The 21307-nt window shown below is 38.7% G+C and overlaps 2 protein-coding genes across 4 annotated transcripts in view; both read right to left on the bottom strand.

Annotated features, from left to right (window-relative positions):
- The window catches only part of ABH1 (ARM repeat superfamily protein), a 72754-nt gene extending 60986 nt beyond the window's left edge, over positions 1–11768 (bottom strand). The window contains exons 1-3 of one of the 2 annotated variants that reach the window (XM_077362065.1): positions 11559–11768; positions 6928–6987; positions 2020–2076 (exon numbers count right to left, since the gene is read on the bottom strand). In XM_077362065.1, the coding sequence (XP_077218180.1) occupies positions 2020–2076; positions 6928–6987; positions 11559–11642 (201 nt within the window). In that variant the 5' untranslated portion in view covers positions 11643–11768. Of the gene's footprint in view, positions 1–2014; positions 2077–6927; positions 6988–11558 lie in introns of those variants that run through there. The other variant, XM_077362067.1, reaches the window with a different exon arrangement.
- A 5631-nt stretch (positions 11769–17399) lies between these two features.
- Positions 17400–21033, bottom strand: LOC143852933 (S-adenosyl-L-methionine-dependent methyltransferase). 2 transcript variants are annotated; one of them, XR_013236908.1, is made up of 3 exons: positions 18759–21033; positions 18025–18146; positions 17400–17899 (listed from the first exon to the last, which is right to left on the bottom strand). XR_013236908.1 is itself a non-coding variant. In XM_077362594.1 (2 exons), the coding sequence occupies exon 2, from the start codon at positions 20075–20077 to the stop codon at positions 18668–18670; it is 1410 nt and encodes a 469-aa protein (XP_077218709.1). In that variant the 5' UTR covers positions 20078–20546; positions 20677–21033; the 3' UTR covers positions 18591–18667. The 2 variants fall into 2 exon arrangements, 1 of the variants encoding a protein (XP_077218709.1); XM_077362594.1 differs by lacking the exons at positions 17400–17899; positions 18025–18146 and having other exon boundaries at positions 18591–20546; positions 20677–21033.
- Positions 21034–21307: the final 274 nt, after the last annotated feature.

Here is a 21307-nt window from a genome sequence, read left to right as displayed (position 1 = left end):
TTAAAGTTTTGTCTCCTTTGCTTTAGTTACTGCTACTGGAGAATGTCACTATGAGTGGCGGGAAAAGCCACAAGTGGGTTATGGCTATGACAGATAAGATGTAGTCACACCATCAACATCATACTAGGGATCTCGTAAAGCTTCCAAAGAGAAAAGAAGGCAATTGGATGCAAGTGGATATACAAGAAGAATGAGGCATCTTCTGATACAGGTGGGGAAATGTGCAAGCCCCTTAAAAGGGCGGCCCAATGCACGGCCCAATGCACGAGGCTCCCGCCATTGCGGGGTCTGGAGGGGGCTAAATGTACACAGCCTTACCCCTAAATGTGCAAGCCCCTTCCAGTCGCAAAATGATATGACCAGAAAAAGGGTATTTATTACAATGAGATATTCTCACCAGTGTTAAAACACACCTCGATCCAGGTATTGTTGAGTTTGATTGCAGGGCAAAATCTACAGCTAGACTAGATGGATGCAAAACTGGCATTCCTTCGTGGCGACTTGGTGGGGCAAATTTATATGAAGCAGCCAGAAGGCTTGCTGAAAAGGACAAAGGGGGATCGTGTATGTCTACTGAAGCAGTCCCTCTACGGAATGAAGCAGTCACCTAGATGTTTGCAGTTTGATTTCTTTTTTACAAGGAATGGGTACACACAAGTACCTTCGATTGATGTATTTAGTATCGTGTTATTGATGATAATTCATATATATTCGCTATTATATGTTGAATATATGCTAATTGCTGCCAACACTAGCCAGGACGTCGATAGTCTAAAAACTATGTTAAGACAAGAATTCAATATGAAGGATCTCAGTGCTGCTAAGAAGATCCTTGGGATTGAAATTAGACCAGACATGAAAGAGTGAGTGCTATGGCCTTCACGGGCAAAGTACAGTGAATGGGTACTAGAGAGGTTCAAAATGGAAAATGCAAAACCAGTTGGCACTCCTTTGGCAAGTCACTTGAGTAAGCATCTATAAGACCATCTACTGTTGAGGAACGGGCAGACATGTCTAACATCCCTCGTGCTGGTGCTATTGGTTGTCTAATGTATGCTATGGTCCGTACAAGGCCAAATATAGCAACGTTGTGAGTGTAGTAAGTAGATACATGGCAAATCTGGGAAAGGAGCATTGGAGTGCAGTGAATTAGATTCTCAAATACTTACAGGGCACTACAAGATTTGGCTTGTTGTATGGCATGGATAAAATTGAAGATGGGTTGATACGCTGTGTAGATTCAGATTCTATAGAAAATATGGACGAGAAGAAAACTACTACATGTTCACATTAGCATGTGGGTTTATTTCTTAGAAGGCTTCTCTTCAATCTATGATTGTCTTGTCCACAACAGAGGCAGAGTACATGGTGGTAGATGAGGCTACCAAGGAGGTTATTTGGTTGGATGGATTGGTTCGTGATATAGGGTTGAAGTAAGAAGGCGCCTTCTTACATTGTAAGAGTCAAAGTGTCATATATTTAGCGAAAAACAAAGTACATCAAGACGGGACTAAACATATTCACGTGAGACATCACAAGATAAGAGAGTGGATAGCAGATGGAAGTACTAAAGAAAACACATACAAATGACAATGAAGTGGATATGCTAACTAAATCAGTAAAGTTCAAGCATAGCTTAAGCTTAGCCAATATCAGCAGATGTTGATGATTGACAAAGCACCCCAAGAATGGGATTAGTAGAGATATGTTAGTTGTGGGGACAATCTCTGCCCTTGTTGTAGTTTTGTTGTGTGTTTCTCCCTTTCGTTTTATAAGGGTTTTGTTTTCTCTTCATGAATAGAATATGACAACAAAGTTCAACTGAAAAAAACGAGGATTTGGGTGTAATTCAGAATTCAGATGCTTCGGCAACAAACAAGTATCATACTTATAGCACTAGTTCATGGCATATTGGAGATAATTATCAGGCTAATAGAGAAAGAACTAATTAACAAAAGTTCAATAAATGCACAGCTATCTATCAAGAGAGGGAAACAAATGGACATAGATATACATTACCACTGCTCCATACAGAGGGATTTTGTGTGGTAATTGTTCAGCACATTGAAGTAGGAACTGTGAGAATGCAGAAAACCGAGTAAGTACTTAAACATGTGAAAACTTGCAGAAAAATAATGAATTTATTTTTAACAAAATATCAAAAATACAGTATTGAGCATCAATCTTGGAAAGAATAACCTCAAGAGACCACAGAAGGCTTTAAATTGATTTACCATTAATTTCAAGTTCAAATAGTATTCATCACATAGGCTACCAATTCATCACATAGGCTACCAATACGATTGCCAATAGCTCAGTCATCCGTGAATCATGTACACAACATTGATAAACAATTATCAGAGTAATCCAAGCTTGCAAAAGCCTAGAATGCATTAATTCGTTTTCTTTCTTCAACCCTATTTTTTTGTTTTCATTTAAGTTTGTACTCAGTTTCTATGTACAAACCTACATAAATCATTAAGTTTACTTGATAAGCATTGTTCTCATGCCAAATGGCAAAAATAAGCCACCCAAAAGAAACCACACAATGATAACGTCCATTTCCTGGCACAACTTTTTTACTACCATAATACCAGTGGCAAAAGAACAAATAGTTCTAATATACAAAATGTTAATGACTTCTCCCAAAACAAAATCCAGGTACCTATAAAAACTTCAAATATGGTTCTGATTTGTGAAATGTCACTACATTATAGAATCACAGGTCATTTGGTAATTAAAAGAAAAATATGATTAGAGAAATGAACTAATGGGGGTGAGTTGCAACAAAAAAGATTAACGAAAGAATGCTCCCTTGCATAATATTGATTTCAAATTTTCATATCTACAAGCGAATGAGTTGAATTACTTACTCATTCTGTTAGCTGAGAGATTGTGAAAGCTATTACACTAGAAATAGAACCCAAGCTAGTTAAATATTTATATTAACCATCCCATCAAAACATCACATCACATCCAGAGTTACCAAGTTCATGAGCTTGAGAATTTGCGTTGTGAAGGACAACGTAAACCCAACCTAACAAACGGGAAGATAAGGTAAAAAGAAATGCAGAAAGGGTCCCTCTCATATTCACTTGGAACTATTTAGAGATCCACCCATTCACCCTCAATCCATAGTGTTGCTTGCTGAATTTGGCCTAGCAACTTGATCGCATTTTGGTATTCTAACTACAACATTAGTCACAACAATCTAGGTTCTTTGGAAGGAAAGAAATGCTAATCTGGGTTCTTTGGAAGGAAAGAAATGCAAGGGTATTCAAAGGGCACTCAAGGGCTTATTTATCAAAGTGATAGCCCTCACAATCCATTCGGTGAAATCTCTTCCTTCCTTTAGATTCGCATCGGCTTATGATCTTTGGGAAGGATGGAGGGAAGTATGTTGGAGCGTGGAGATTAAACAAAAAATAGTTAAGAAATGGGAACTCCCTCCACCCGGCTTCCTTAAGTTAAACTTTGACGGATCGAGTTTGAGGAATCTAGGCAGGCAGGAATAGGAGGCGTGGTAAGAAATGCTCAAGGGGATGTAGTATGGGCATTTTCGGGCCCCATTGGGGAAGCGGAGGTTCGTGCGGCTTAATCGGGGACTTAAACTTATGGTGGAGAACAAAATAGAAAAGGCGGCAGTAGAGGGGATTCTCTCAATGTGAGTGGCTAAAAAGGAATCAAAGCCATCCGTGGAGATTTGATAGGCTCTTTGATGAGATGTTAGATTGGTCGAGAAATTCAGAGTTTGTTTTCATGCAAGTTCATCGGACGGACAATGAGGTGGCTGATCGTCTGACTAGGGAAGGAGTGCAGAAAGAGTCTCTTGCTTTGTTTGAATCTCTTCCTCCCTGAATCATTTCTATTGTTTGTTTTCTAGCCCATTGGATGTCTTTTTCTCAGTGTACCTTGGCCATCTCGGTCTTCATATCAATGAAATGGTGGCCATTCTCAAAAAAAAAATTGTCGCATCAATAGAACAAACATAGGCAGAAAAAAAAGAAAAAAAACTTTAGTGGAACCGTGGTTGAATTTGTTGCTACCACCAAAACAGAGCTTTAACCAACCCGATCGGCCATATGGTTTGGGCAATATAAGGGTTTCTAAAATCCACCTATACAAGCCCTAAAAAACAAAGAAACATACCTAAAATCTTAAAATGATAAAAAAAAAAAAAAGACATACTCCATGAGTTTCATTCGAGTTGAAAATGGGTGGACCCCAATGCAAGTATCATGTTGACGTCGTCAATTGGGGTCAAATTTTCACCCTTGAAACCTCTTAATTTTCCATTTTTTTAAACCCTTTAAGTGGAGGCTGGGCCCAATCATAAGCATCATTCGCCCAGGTCAAAGAGAATCATCGAGTAGTTGGTGATGGACTGTTTGAATTTCTCTTCAACGATCCTTTTTGAAGTCTTCTACTAAAACCAAAGTGCTACTTGAAGAGTTGAAGGCAATAGTAATCCAACCCACTGACTGAGATAAAGATTACAGATTTTACCATGATTTGTCATTGCTTGACATCCAACCATGGTTTTAAATTTCGACCGAAATCCGAAATTTTGGTCCAAATTTCAGATTTCGGTGGGGACCGAAACCGAAATTTTCAGAAATTCAATTTTTCGCCATTTACCAAATTTCGGTCCAAATTTTCGATTTAATGACATTATTTAATAATTTTAAAAAAAGTGTTACAAAATTTCGGCCGAAATTTCGGAATTTCGGTCCGGAATTTGGAACCAAATTTCCAAATTTCGGTCAAAATTTCGGTTTTCCGGAAGTCCGAAACCGGTACCGAAATCAAAATTTTAAACCTTGCATCCAACACATCCGTAGTTTGATCTATTTGAGAATCCATATCAGTATGCACCGTGCAATTTTCATCTACTCCAACGTATTGCAATTTCACACCAGAAATAGGCCTTTTTGCAATTGCATCATAACCAAATCTCCTCCATTGAAAATATCTACTCTTCGATGAAAATTCACTGCATCATAGTACTTTCAATTGCTTTCTTCAATTTTTATTTAGAGCTTGAGCTGATGTCTTTCATGTGTTTTCTAATTACATCAGTGTCGTCAATGATGTTGCCTACCAAATATCATTATCTACATTAATGAAATGCAAATAATAACATCTTTCTATTTTTTCAGTTTAAAAAAATATATATTTTTATATATATCTTTCCATTTTTATTTTTATTTTTATTTTTGTCGTTCCCAATTTCGGTCAAATCTTGGAAATTTCGGACAAATTTCAGGAATTTTGATGGAAATAATGGCGTGGAAGGAATTCGTTGAGATTTCGTTCCAGAGGGGATGGAAACGGAAACATTTCGGTTGTTTTGGGGAAACTTTAGGGAAATTTAAAACAATGTTTTGTACCAATAGGAAACTGGCACGCATCCTAAGACTTATTCAACTATCTAAATTTAAACTTTTAATACTGCCGTCACAAATCACAAGAACTCTTTAATAATCCTGCTACAACCAAACAACTACTCCCAATATCTACCAATAGTGTTCTGACACGTTACTTGTCTTATTCTGTTATTCAAATATTGCAATACTGATAACAATTAAAATAAGCCCTAATGATCAATAGAATTCTTTCTAGGCAAAGGGTGGGCCATATATGACTTGACATGATGTCACATTATGTCACAAGTGTCTAATGAGTTGGGATCAATAATGATAATGACACCCCATCAATTACAATGTCATCTAATGATAACGACACCCATCTTTGATATAGACACCCTAGGGATAATATGGTCCCAAAATTATAATAACACCCCTGTAGAGAATATCTCATGTAGTAGACCCTCCACCTTCGTCCCTCATGCCATCTTATAGTTGGAGCATTGCGTGCTTTCCTTTTTTAATAGCATTCACTGTGTGCTTTCAGGGGGTACGTTTTGGGTGTATGATCCCTAATCAATCCTCTCAATTGAATTTTGCAATCAGTCTATACTCTATCCTTCCTAATAAATGTGCATCCTCAAAACCAAGGACTAGAAGGCTTAAAATCTAACACCAAATCAATGCAATTCGATCACTTGAAAGCCACAACAAAACAATCAAGTTGTCAATCAAAGAAAAAAAACGTAAGCACATAACAATGGCTTCAATCCAAAACAACTAGAAAGGGATCATAAACAATGAAAGTGGCTGATCCAATGGAGAAAACCGGTAGAAATCAATAATAATTGAAAATTTTTGTAATTAGGCCAAAGATTGCATTAAAAGCCCCTAAATATAATAAAAGCTTAAAACCCAAATACTACCAAAACCTAAGATTTACCCTATCATTAATCAAAACCCTTTCACCACAACTAAAATTATTCATAAGTAGCAATAGAAGTCTCTAAAACCAACTACAAAAAGGGAAAAAGAGGTCATATGGTGTTGGCAACATAAGGGAGTTTGTACGAGCCATATAAATAGCACCTGAATATCAAATAAATATCCCCTAAAAATCTTTAGGAAAAAAAATGATCAGTTTCCATCCTGATAAAAAATTTGGTGAGCCACATTGCTGATGTCATGCTGACAACATCAATAGAGACAAAATTCACATGTTTTCTTATTCATTTGCTCAACCTCCTTAAGTTATTGATGGAACCCACTCATACGAGTACCTAGTATTAGATGCATTGAAATATTTGTAACGTGGCAACTATAATAATGAGATAAATGCTTAAGAATTTGAAAATAAATAGTCCGCGATATTCAATGCGATATTTATGTTTACTTGTTTGAACTTGAACAATAATAAAATATTCAACGCAATATTCAAGAAAATTAGGATGACACTTAACAGATATGACACTGAAAACCTATTCAATGAACATGCTTCACCATTTTAGAAGTATTTCTACAAAATAGCATAGTTGAGATGAAAGAAAAATAAAGCCTTTACCTCTAAAATATCATTTCCAGAGTGTTCCAACTCCCGCAAAAGTATGGTATAGCATGTTTCCTGCAACAAAAATCGGTAATGTAATACACTGCATAATTCTGAACCCAACAGAGTGACTCAACGAAGGTAACGCAGTAAAGTACAAAGTGGTATTTTTATGATTAAACCAGTAAGTGATTTCCCGCAATCATACGCAAAGTAAATATTATAATGGCAACATTCAGAACTTGTGGCTTGAAGGCGACGTGCTCAGCGTTATTTGGCAGCTTAATAAGATAACATCCTCGCCTTGGAGGTTTAGGAGATTTTTTTTCTAGAAATGCATGATATCTCAGTTGGGCTAATTGTTTATGTCCCTATATACACAAGGGTATAGTTTAGCAGAAAGTTAAGCAAATTTTGGGAGGACTTGTACTGACTTAATGATCTGGCATGACAGCTCCATTTTGTTTTGGCTCCAACCATTGTTTTTTGTTATATATAATGCAAAAAATTTTGAAAGGAAAAATCAATGCCTAACATGCTTTTTTTTAATGGTAGTTTGAAAAAATCAATGCCTAACAAGCTATGTCCAATAATATTTTTTAATATTAAATATTAACATCGGAACGTTAATTTGACTAAACTATCAAGTGCTGAAAAGATTGGCATTCACCATCTAACAGAGGCTACAATATAATGATGAACATTGTGTGCAATATTTAAAATTTAATATCAATACGCAATCCACATTTAAGTGGTTGCAAATGTATTAATATCAGTATTCCAATATTGATATTAAAATAATGGAGAAATTATATGGTGGCGGCCTTTTATATGTAAAGGGCGGAGAGAGAAAATATCAACCACGTTAATTTTTTATCAAGGTGGAATTCAAAAAAGGGGGTTTGACCTGGATCAAAAATCAAGGGGGGGAGAGGGGTGGGGGTGTTCTCTCTGCCCTTGTTGGTGGACGGTCGGACACCATATAAAAACTCAAAATAAGGAATTCAGCCTAAAATCACCATTAGAAATTCTCCTAAAATCAACCTTGGGTCCCACATGACAAACCTGAGTGTGATTAAGAGTAGACTGCTAATTGGAGGACCATCATGTGGTAAGCCATGCGGTACTAGTCCCATACCAAATAAACATGCCACCATAAGATTAATACCTAAAAAAACAATAATTTAGGTTCTCCCATACCAAACAAACATGCCACCATAAGATTAATACCTAAAACCACAACAATTTAGGTTCTCTCAGCAGAAACCTAAGCAGTTTCTTTAGAGATCAAGGGGCTATGATCAGTCAATCAGAGTGTAAACACTGACAATAGGTTGGACTTGTGTACACCATTAGATAACTGGACTCAATCACATTCATGTTGCAAATGGGACCTCGGGTTGATCATTATGAAAAAAATCCCCAAACAAGATCTTAATGAAAACATTTCTATTAAAAGATGGACTAGCAGCCCAGTATATCGTGTTGAAGAATGAAAAGAGCCCAATACGCCGTACAATTGACGCAAGTGTTTGTTGATCAGCATCACTATTGATCATGCCGTTCATTGACTCTAAGTCCAGTCAATTTTATCTCGGGCAAGTTCTCTTTCCAGCCCAAGCTTTTAAATAACTCGGCTTCGTTAATCAATGAGTTTTTCAACACCCGAAGTTAGCCGCACAAGACATTGTAGTGCTGGTTCCTTCATTATTTTAGCAAAAGTTCCTTTGGCTAGAGCCGGGATCACTTTCGCCATTCGAGCGAATCGAAGGATCAGGGACAAAAAGTCATCAAACGGGATTGATAATATGATGACCCATGACCTGGTAGGCCCAGATCCCATGTCAAATAGAGATCCCATTCTCCATATGGAAGAGTGCATCAACGACTTGGAGACACTTCAAATGATGTCTTTTCCATCGCCCATGGGCTAGGGACTTGGATGGTTCAATGAAGATGGGACGAAGAGCGATCAGCTGGACTTGTGATGGCTGACAAGATACAGAAACCTTATCGTGTACATGTGAGTGGTCCAAGTCGTACAATAAGGAAAATGGTGATTGTTCAAAATGATTTTTTGTATTAAAATGTTAATATAGTGATATCCTATAGTAATTAGACAAATCCTAATAGTTTCTTATTTATACAACTCAACTCAACTCAACTAAGCCTTTGTCCCAAACTAGTTGGGGTCGGCTAATGAATCCTTTAGAAAATTTTCATAAAGAAGGTGAAAGGATCTACCCGGCTCAAATTGACTAAGTCTAATCCTAACACTACTTGGGTTCGTCTACAAGGATCATTCTCTTCCATTCTATCCTATCCAGGGTCATGTCCTATGTTGTGTTCCTAGCCCTCAAGTCTTTCCTCACTGTTTCTACCCAAGTTGTTTTCAGTCTGCCCCTACCACTTTTTACTCCCTCGACTTGGCACGACTCACTTCTTCTCATTGGAGTATCCAAAGGCCTACGTTGGATATGCCCAAACCATCTTAAGCGAAGCTCTCTCATCTTCTCCTCAATTGGTGTCACCCCAACCTTTTTACGGATGTCTTCATTTTTAATTCGCTCTAACCTTGTGTGGTCGCACATCCATCTAAGCATTTGCATCTCTGCTACACCCATCTTATGCACATGCTGCTTCTTGGTGGCCCAACATTATGAGCCGTACAGCATGGTTGTCCTCACAACTGTGTTATAAAAACTTTCCCTTCAACTTGGTAGGTATTTTACGCCGCACAGAACTCTTGAAGCATGCTTCCACTTCAACCAACCCGGTCGTATTATGTGGTTAACATCCTCTTCAATCTCTCCTTCCTTATGTAGGATTGGACAAAAATAGCGAAAGATATCCCTCTTAGGTACCTCCTGTCCAGTCATAATTAAATAGTTTCTTATTTATATTAACATTAAATATTAACATAAATGTACTATACTTATACATGTCAATATTAATAATATCCGAGTGTTGGCCCATGTTAATATTATTTAAATTGATCGATATAATATTTTACATCAGATTAATAGAACATTATTGAGAAGGCGATGACAAATATTAGCATTGAGCGATTACGAATATTAAGTGTTGCCTAGACGAGAAGTTTTTGATCCAGAATTTCCTTAGAAAGTGGAAGGAGATCGAAGAATACCAAAAAACTAGATGGATTCCTTTGAGGGAAACCCATCTCAGATATAATCACATTGCGCTGATAGAGGCACCACTCAAGGGGGTGGGTCAGGAATGCAAATTAACAAGGACCAAAAAGAGGCACCAGGCACAACAAGAGAGAGTGCAACAGAGATTTTTCAATGAGATCTACATAATCGGGCAAGAGTCAACAGCATTCTACGATATTTTAAAGATACCCAAAAGGAAATCATAGCATAACATCAAGAAGTTTACCTTCCTCCTCCAATGAAAACCATCACATGCCCTTCTACCTCATGAGTCAAAAGAAACATTGGTTCAGAAATTTAATCCCAACAGCAAAATTGCATGGAGGCTTCTAAAATAACATTATTTTTCTGTGACTCCCAGTTTGAAACATCCAAGAAGATTCCTTCCAAATGGGAAAAATAATATCTCTCACTTCTGGCTGGGTTTATCTGTTTATTACGCTACATCTAGTAAGCTCATAGTCTAGCCACTATTTTAGTTAAAGTAAAAGCATTTCCAAATTCATGTGCTTGTTTAAGAAGCAATTACAATACATTATCGTACATTGATTGTGTTAGCTTACCAACTTCTCCAAAAGCTTAAGCTGTTGGAGAAAGGCGTTATTTATCTTTTATACTTTAACACTAGCCCGCACGTGTGGCCCACTTGGCAAACACGTGGCACATGTGGTCCCACTTTGGGCCGACCATGGCATGTGGATTTTTGCTATCCGGGAGGTTTGAACTCGAGACCTTTAGCTCTAATACCATGTTAACTTACCAACTTCTCCAAAAGCTAAAGCTATTGGAGAAAGGCGTTATTTATCTTTTATACTTTAACAGATTGCTCGAAAGATTTATTCTCACGAAGTTTGTATGTATTTACAAAGGACGACTATTTTTAAAAAAAAATTGTCAATTTATGTCAACAGAAGAAATGAAAATAAAGAGACTAGTTAACAATCTAATGATTATCGGATTGCCCATTCTCCAACTATGCTCGCACATTTATGGATTTTCTAAGATCAGAGAAACACACAAAAGAATTTAGAAAGAAGCCCATAGAAATTAAACTAGTACAAGATATTCACAGCTAGCTCAAGGCCTCAAACTATCATGGCAAACCCAGAGGCACTCATGAAAAATGCACCAAATTGAGTAAGGCATGAGCAACAGATCCACACATTTCATGACACCCAAAACAGTAAGGGGCTGTTAGGATACACGGAATTTATAATACAGGATTGTAAAATCCCAGATTTTACAAGCTAAAACTTGGATTTTAATACCTAAAACCCTTCGAATTTGATATGTTTCCATTGTAGAGCCTAAAATTTAAGATTCCATAGAATTCAAATATTCAGTTTCAAGAACATGTTGGTTTCTTGTATATAGATAAATTCATTGCAAATTCTCTAAAATAGGGCTTCGAGAAGTAGAGAATAGATAAATTAACAGATGGCTAAAAAATAAGAGAGAAAATTTACTCACAATGTGTTCTTTGAAGTCAGAGTTTCCACCGTATTCGGGGCATTTATCACCGATCCTAAGCAGAAGACTCTCCCAACTGCTCATGGCTGCCAAACCCTAAAAACCCTAGGGTGAAAAAACAAAGGTATAAACCCAAAACAATCTTACCGAAACCTCCAAAAAGTAAAGAGATAGTGTGTGTGCGCGCGCGCGTGTGTGAGAGAGAGGGATAGAGGAGGGTTTTATGCTTTTATGTTACCGGCAAGAAATAGAGGAGCTTGGAAGGGTTTTTTCGTCCTTTCCAGTTTCCAATAAGAAGCAACTTGTACGAGTACCGTATGATACGTGGTCGTATTTTGCCGAGTACACACAGCAGGCCCACCTGTTTTGATGATCTAAACGGCAGTGAGCCAGTGATAAATTCGCCCCATTTGGTTCCTCGGGCTAGTCCCCTCTAGTGTATTTATGAATTATGACTTACTTTTTTAGACTACTAGGGGGTGGCCCGGGTAGAATAGGGGGGGATTTTAACATTCCCTGATCTAAATCGTCCACTTGTTGGTCCCACCATTGAGAGGCAGTGACCCAATTTATACCGATTTTAACATTACGGAGAGTTATGATCATCTTTATGGAAAATATTTTTGAGGCACGGATATGTACAGCCGGGGTCATACAAATGAATGGTCTGGATCATCCAAAGGGTAGACCCATATTACTAGTTTGTATGCCCTAATATATTTCTTCAAAAATCACACACCTATGTACCATATGAATTCTCCATTGTTTTCATATGATACATAGGCGATTTCATATGAAGTCTCTTTTTTTTTTTGGTGGTTATATGAAATCTCCATTGTACTGACCCCCACCCAAAAAAAAAAAAAAAAAAAAATCTCCATCGTACAAGAAGCAATCTCTACGTTGGAGGGCTAGGATTTTGGATTTTCTGATAGGGCGGGGCCTGGCCGGATGTTGCATTCCCCGTCCCCGCTTCGGGGGTTGCGTGGAATCCCCATCCCCGCCTGGGAAAAAATCCCCGTGCAATCTCCGCCCAATGAAATAAGAAATGTGAGAACTGCTTACATATAAAATATAAGACAAACTTAAATCATAAGCATATTTTTATGGAAAATGATATTTGCACAACCTCAGTTGTCTTTTCTTCATTAATTTGCTGTGAAAGCCTTTGAAAAATGAAATGATCATTTGATAGATCTTCAAATTTTAAATAAGTTATTTTTTATAATATAATGAATCGAGGCGGGGCCAAGGCCCGCCCCGTCTAGATCGGAGAATCCCTGCCCCGAACAGGGCGGGGCGGATCCCCGGTTTCCCGGGTTAAATTGCCAGCCCTATTTTCTGAGCCCACCCATATGAATAAGGTTGACATCACCAATTTTTCGTGTAGCATGTTTGGCAGTTTTTTTTTTTTTTTTTTGTAAGTAACAGCTTTTCCAGATAAAAGTATTTGAACGAAAACCTAGAAAATCACAATTTTATCATTTCCCTCTAAATTGTGGGAATTAAAAAATTTCCCAAAAAATTCCGTAAAAAATGTTTTTTCATGAAATCTAAAAGGGCCCTGAAATGATTTTTTTAAGTGAAGAACTTTTTTTCACAAATTTTTGTAGTGCAACCATTAGGGGTGCAACTCGGGTCGGGTCCGACCCGGCCCAACCAGATTTGTAATTTTCTCAACCCAACCCAACTCGATTTCACCATTTGTTTGATTTCTCCATTTTATTTTTGAAGTAATGACAAAACAAATATAGAAGTAAAAATTTTATACATATTGGAATTGGAAATCGGGTTTCGGGTCGGGTTTCCCGACACCCCAATCCGACCCAACCCGGTTTCCAATTCGGGTTGATTTTTCCCAACCCAACCCAAATTCGGGTTCAACCCACCGGGTTCGGGTTGAACCCGACCCAAGTTGCACCCCTAGCAACCAAACATGCACGTACGTAGGCCCTGATTATGACAACCATTGCGAGTTCAGATCCATAATCTTAAACGAACAGGGCCTTAATATTTACATGGCACAAATTGACTTGGTGCCATGCTCACTTTTAGGAATGGTGAACGATTAGAGTGGCTCAAAGTTGCTTCGGATGATTCTCATTATTTTTTCGCCTGCTTGTCTGGTAAGAAAAGGGTTTAACTAGCAACATTGTAGGGCTCCTCGCCATCTTTGTTAGGGTTCCACGCAAAAGCAAAAAAGATTCCCCTTCGTAAAGTGATATGGATGTAGAAGGTCCCTAGGAGAAAATATTGGTAACCCCTGTATATCTTCAAGGACGGTGAAGTTTCTTCGGAGGAGATCTTGTAGTTCCCACATTGCAGCCGTATGGAGGCGCGAGATTCGGGGGCAGAGGCACATATGGCATGAGGGTGGGGGGGGGGGGGGGGGACATGGCCACTATACTACCTAAGCATGTATGTCCAGACATACATGCTTAGGTAGTATAGTGGCCATGTCCCCCCCCCGCCCAATGACCAATGCAGGCAAGTGTAAATTAGTCCCGCCCCCGAGTGAAAATTCCTAGCTCCACCCATGGCGAGATTGTCCACGTGGCTTCCATGTTGGGGGAGATTGTTGGGGGTTCCACTCAAATGCAAAAAAGATCCCACTTCAGAGAGTGATATGGATGTAGATGGGCATATAAGGGAACGGGCACCCTCCCCTTAACGGCTCGCTTTTAAGGGTGAGTTCTACCTAGGTCCCGACAATCTTTCTAGCTATATGTAATAATAGCGATTCTAACAACCGTAACCCAATTACGCCTTTCGAATCAAAAGATAAGGTGGGCACACTAACATCACCACCTGCCCTTCGACCCAATTTCTTCAAAATCTAATCGTTCAAAGTAGTCATTGGCCACTTGTTCTACATCACTAAACTTTTATGAGGTCAAATTAAAAATAATAAAAAACGAGTGCTTAAGAGCCCTCCCTAATGCTCTGTTTGGTTGCCGGGTTTTTTTTGTGCCTGGGAGTTTTGTGGGAGAGTAAGTTAAATTTTGGTTCCATCCCATGTTTGGTTGCCTTTTATCACTAGGTTTATTTTAATCCCACTCTTGTAATGATTACTTGTGGGGTGAATTTTTTAATCCCACTTTTGTAATGATTGCCTTTTCATCCCATCCCAAGATAACCCCAGGAACAAAAATAAACTCAGGAACCAAAAATAAGCTTGAGAAGAATTTTTTTCTACCCAACAGTTCAAGCAACCAAACAAAGGTTTTTTTTTCTCCCACCATATCTCCCAGGGTATTTTTTTCTCCCACATAACCAAACATGGGATTTTTATTTTACCAGGATACTTCCAGGACTTTTTTTTCCACCTATCTCCCAGGGTATTTTTTTCTCCCACTTAACTCCCGGGAACAAAAAAAACCCGGCAACCAAACAGAGCATAAGGCACGGACTTGACAAACGTATTTATAAGATGTTTAATAACTATAGTGTAGATATTTAATAGCTATAGAGAAACTTAAATTTATACATAGCACAGACATCTAGATCTAATAGATAGAGACACTTACATTCAAAAGATGTTTAATAGCTATAGGAATCTATTGACCATGTCCTTCTTCATTGTGAATTCTCTTCTCTTGTTTGGATGGATATTATTAGATTTTTCGGTATGCGGTTGGTATTTAAAAGTAGCATCTCAAGGGTCACTATGGATTGGGGATGGGCTTTTCATAGCTGTGTGGGGGAGTTCATGTGGTCTGTTGTTCCATTTGCAATCACATGGTATTTGTGGAAGGAACGCAATAATCGCATCTTTAATGGCGTGGCGAGATCTTGGCAGCATATCTCCCTGGAGATCAAACTGGAGGTCATTGGATGGGGAAGGGCCAAAGGAGGTATCTCTTATTCTTCTTGGTCGACGGTTATTTCTAAAAAAAAGTTTAAGAATGTTAATGGGAGCCACCGCCCGTGGGATGGCTTAAATTAAATTTCGACGGAGCTCCATTGGTAATCCCGGTGTGGCGGGGTTCGGAGGCATCATCAGAAATCACTTTGGAAATCCTCTCTTTACATATTCCGGGCCGGCAGGATTATGCGATGCAAATGAAGCTGAGGTCACGGCCCTTCTTTTTTCCCTCAAATGGTTTATGGAACATAACTTGGCACCTCTTATAATTGAAGGTGACTCGGCCAATACGGTGGCCTGGGCGACAAACCGGAAGTGTGGACCCTGGCGGCTTGCAAACAAGATTGACGAAGTGAGAGGTTTGGTGAGAATTTTACGACCTCTTGTGGTCCATCGGAGGAAATCGGCGAATTCCTCGGCGGATGCGCTTGCTAAGGCGGGAGTTAATCTGGCTATCAATTTATGCGAGTCCTTCATCCTCTCCCGGATCTGAGTTTTGTTTTTTATTATAATTAGTCAGGATCTTTTGGACGACTTGGCACTGTTTAGTGTAATTGGGGACATCTTGTCCCCTACCGTTTATGTTGGAATAAAATTTTGTTACCTTTCTCGAAAAAAAAAAAAAAAAAAGATGTTTAATAGCTACAAATAAGTTTACATGGTACTTAATAACTATAGGAAAAGGGAAATGTTATCAACACTACTGTATTTTGATGAGGGTGATGAGGGCACTCCTCACTTTATTAAAGTACGGTATGGCCTGCACCATAGGATGATCCAAACCGCCCATTAGATGGGCCACAGCCTAACTAATTTGTGCCCCAAAAATCATTTTCGTAGGTTCATCCTACCCCTCTGATCTGAATGTTAGAAGGTTGATCCTAACCCTCTATAGATCAAAGGTTTAGGATGAACCTATGGAAATGATTTTTGGGGCGCAGCCTATTTAGGCTGTGGCCCATCTAATGGACGGTTTGGATCATCCAATGCTGCGGGGTATACCGTACTTTTAATAAAGTGAGGAGTGCCCTCATCAAAATACAGTAGTGCTGATAACATTTCCCATAGGAAAATTTACATTTATAAGGTATTAAATAACGGTGGTTCACATGGCTACACAAGTGAATTTATGTAATGGATATGAAAATAAGGGTCAATTTTGGTGGCATCCAAAATAGGACCTCAATTTTTTATCTTATGTTATTTTATTTACAGTCCCTGTTTGGATTGCCTGAAAAAAATTTCTCGTGGAAAAAATTTGACAGGGATTTTTTTTTCCATCTTCACCATTTAGAGGAAAATGATATAGTTATGGCTTGTTTAGAGGGGATTTGCTAGCATCCATCGCAAAAGGCATTTCACAGATGGTCTGTTGCATCTAACAGCAGCCACCTGGTAAATGAAGGCAAAATCTGCTGTAAAGTGAGCCTCTGTGGCTGTTGTCAGATGCAACAGACCATTATAAGTTGAAGGTACTAGATAAATCTTGAATTGCTCTGTTTCAAGTAACTGTTTTCATTTGTAATCAAACAGTGAAAAAGTAAGAAGTTTTGGAGAAGTTTTTCTTTTCCGGACTCAGAAAATTCCTGCAAGTAGAGGAGACCCTCCTCCCCATAGGTATGAGACACTGGCTTTTCTCCATGCTTCCCTGGTTGCATTATTATTTGAAGCCACAGCAATGTCAAACCTTCCACAGCCTGAACCCTGAACCACCTGACCATGTAGATTGCAAACCCCATCCGGGGTTCAATGTAACATCTTACATTATTGGATCCACACAAACACGAGATCTTTGGTTGTACACTTTGGAGGACTTCACTGGTAGTTTACTTAGTAAAGTTGGGCGTCATGTTACGTTTGGCTGCAAAAAGAAGCCAAAACCCAAAAAACTACTTGCCCACTACTCTACAAGTTAGTCCCGTGTCTGTTGAGGTCACACCCTTTAACTCTACTGCTAAAAAAACATTTTAAAAGGTAGTATTTTACAGTAGAATTGTGGGATTTATGTCTCTCTTTTCTCACTCTTCAAGGAGATTAGTACTCTACGCTTGAGAACCAAAGGTTTACCACTACTCCACTAGGACCCCACCACTCTACCAGTTTCCTACTTACCAACTACTCTACTAGGACAATGGTGGTGCAACGAAACAGACCCAGATGGATAAAACAGTCCGAGCACTTGGCGAGGGGAAGACATCTAGCCACCTACAACACATTTGCATTCAAACGCCCTTGGACGTTTGATTTTGGGAAATTACCTTCCACATATCCTTTGTTGTCATGATGCCCACCTTCCTTACTCCTCAATCCCAGATGTTTTAGCAAACATCACTTGGTCACTTGGATCTTCCTCACGCCTCATCCCATTTATCTGACTTTGCTGGTAATGTAGCCTTCATGTGAAGAAGGGCAATGAGCTCTCTCATGTTTCAAACTGATCCCAAACACCAATGACCAGGCAAGTGCTGGGTGATATCTGTGACCATCTAAAATATTCAACTGATGTGTACTTTAAGTTACCAGTCAAAACCTAATAGTTAGAATTGCACTTAATTCAAAGTTCAAACTAGCTCATGAGGCAATCACATATTCACATCTTACCTTCTAGTTAAAACCATTTATCATGATGAGTAACTTCCAATCCGTTCCCTTATAATCTCAGCTGTTATTTCAGATTTTTGGAGAAGAGAATTACTGAAGGCATTCACTGTCGAGGATTAAATCTGAGAGAAACACGTTGGAATTAACAGCTTGTGATGGCAACATAGCAATCTATAAGAAGTGTATTCAAGAAAAAGAGCCAAAGCAAGTGATATATAGTAGACAGAAAAATACCTACAAATGAGAATCAATGAACTGAGATAGCAGAGCTCAAAATGGTTGAGAAACGTAGTAGGAGTAAGGATTGATCGTAAGATATTGGATGCCATGGTGTGAGGTATAAAAAGTGAAGAGGAATGAGCTTGGAAGATTGCGATGGTTGATGAAAACAACCATTTGAATTAAATATATGTTCATCCAATCATCCCAACTATCTAGTAATGGTCAATTCATTAAAACTATTGTTTCTCAAGGCCCAGTATTCATTAAAACTATTCTTTCTCAAGGTCCCGGTATTGTTGTATTGGGCTTAAGGTTCTATCTTCCCAAAAAATGAAAGCCATGAGTTGCAAACAAGTAATGATAGTTTTAACTAGATCAATAGCATATAAAAGACGTACAAGTAATAACATAACATGTCCAATCATAAAGACCTAGGTGGTTTCTCCAACAATGCAGAAAGAAAAACCTCATCCTTGGATTTAGCAGAAATAACCCATTTGTGTTTCTTGTACCTGAACTGCAAGAACATGTACATGTAGTCATCCAGATCCTTTCTGCTGCAGAAGAACCTGTCAATCCAGAGCAACCCGCCTGGTCTCAAGACCCGATCCCAATCAAACAAGATGAAATCCATCAATTGTAGGTCAATCCAGCCATCCAAGAACCCGCTTGTATGAATCATGTCCAACGTGTTATCGAAGAATGGCAGCCGTTGATTTATAGTGACATAAAGAGGAACCAGACCTCTCAGTGCAATCATCTCACTGAAAGGTGCGCCAAGATTCAAAGCAGTTGAGATAATTGTCACATTTCGCTCTCTCATTCTAGCGGCGAATGTCCCTGTACCAACACCAAAATCCAGCCCTATCCTTATCTCTCCAGGCTTGACTGCCAAGACATCGCCTATCAAGAAATCTACTGGCAAAGAGTTGTTATTTACCCATTTAAACCTTTCCTTCTCCATCTCAAAACACCCAGCACACTTAAAATAACCCCTCTTGGGATTCTTGCTTGACAAACAGTTGAAATTCCTACACTGGTAATTGCTCCACCTAACATTTCTATCGTCTGGTAATTTCCACAGAGACTCATTAATTGGGAACGGTTTTTGGTAGAGCTTTGAAGCCCTAGCCAAGCATCGCCTCCGAGGCAATGGGTTGCACCCATTAATCATCAGCCGCTGGGCTATGTTCCAGTCATCTTTACAGTAAGACCCAATGTCATAATTCATGTACTCTTCCAGTTCCTTCTTCATTAAGACACAGGTGTGACCTATCGTGTTGTAAGTTTTATGTGTTCCGTATATATTAATCTTCCCCAATCGGTTCTCCTTCGCAGTTATATACTTCCTAATCTCCTCAACCGTGAAGAAATTAATCAAAGGGTCTTCTTTTAGAGCCCCATTTTTGGTATCTTCAACCTTAGGAATGCGAATCAGTCTCAGAGAGATGTGAGCACTATAAAGAGGCTGAATAACCTCCTCTTGTAGAAACCTCTTGTACTCCATTTTCGAAATGTTTACACCCAAGGTGTCTTTGTTTTTCTCCATCTGTTGTACAGTGGATTCAAGCTTGCCTTGCAAAGTTGCCATTTTTGAAAGGACCTCCTCAACTCGATCCGACAAAGCTTTACTGTCAAAATCAGCATAAGCATCTTTGTTACCGTAAAAATGCCGGCAAATATCTTCTTCGTGCAGGAAAAATCCAGCAGAGTAGAAACGAAGGAGATTGGTAATGCTAACTAGTACAACAAACCCTCCTAAAACAATCTGAAGTATAGCCATTATTCTTGTAACTCTGCATCGCGGAAAACATAACCTCTCCATCCTCATTTAAGAGACGAATTTTTTAGGAAATGCTGAACAATGGTTTCCCCTTTTCCAAGTGTTCAACCAGGACAAGTAGAAAACTCAAATCTCATATAATCCAAGATTACGTTGAAACCTCTAGCTTCACTGTCAATTCAAACAGAGCAAAATCTAGATACACGAAAAGGTAAAAAAATCGCTCGATTTCTTGCTTCAGAGAGTAAAACCATACGAATGGCGATTAAAAACCCTAGATTCTTCCTTTTTTTTAAAAAAAATAGAGCCTAGATTCTTCTTTTTTCCGGCTAAAATCTAATACTAGACAGAGGATTAGAGCTACAAAACTGAAATTCAAACATATGAATGATTCGGAGTCTTAATTTACCACAAAAAAAAAAGACAGGAATCTGAAGCAGCGAATCCTCCTTAAATCCTTAGATCTCTTGAAGAGCTGACGACGACCAAAGATTGAAAATGACCTAAAGGCAAAGATCTGAAAATAATAATAATTCAAGAACTGATTTTTGAATTTTTGAAAATGACGTGATCACAAATCAAGAACTGATTTTTGCAATGAGAAAAAAACATCTTTATCTTAAAATTCTATAGCAAACATACTTTACCTAACTCCAATCACTCCTATCCTCGCCGATCAGCAGGATCGAACGCCCGATCGGGTGAATTTTTGGAAACTCTTTTCTCTCATGAAATCAAAACCCTAAATATCGTGAGTTTTGAAACCCAGAAGGCTCAAAACCCTAACATCTGGAAGTTTTTTTCTTTATTTTAATCTGTACAGTGTTTGGAGGCGTTGACCTAGGTAAGGGTTAGGTTTTCCATGACAGTGAGAAACAGCTCTCATTGCGGCAAGTTTACGCCGTTTGGGGGATTTGGAAATTATTTTCCTAATGTGAAGAGAACGTGAAATAACTCTGCTTGGTTGGTGAAAGAAGAAGAAGCTCGTTTCCGCCATTCCTATTTTTCTTCCCGCTTTTTCGCGAGGAATATGAAAAAAGATACGGGAAGGGTCGTTCCTCGTGCTCTACTTGTAGTTGCGGCGGAAGTTTTTATAATTTTTTCGCCCCTCTGTAAGATTATACGCCCCCCTAGTAACGTTAATTTACGTCAAAAAGCGTTAAACTCTGCCCACAAAATCAGTTAACGGGGCGCATAATCCTAGAGGGGGCCAAAAAACCATCTCTTATTATGATTATTTATTATTATTTTACACGTACGTTACGAATGAGAGCTTAC

The sequence above is a fragment of the Tasmannia lanceolata genome, unplaced genomic scaffold (assembly GCF_043159265.1).
Source record: "Tasmannia lanceolata isolate RefF3 unplaced genomic scaffold, GAP_Taslan_0.1 ptg000019l, whole genome shotgun sequence".
NCBI classification, from domain to species: domain Eukaryota; kingdom Viridiplantae; phylum Streptophyta; class Magnoliopsida; order Canellales; family Winteraceae; genus Tasmannia; species Tasmannia lanceolata.
Note: the sequence above shows the minus strand (reverse complement) of the source record. Positions and strands in the feature narration are given on the sequence as shown.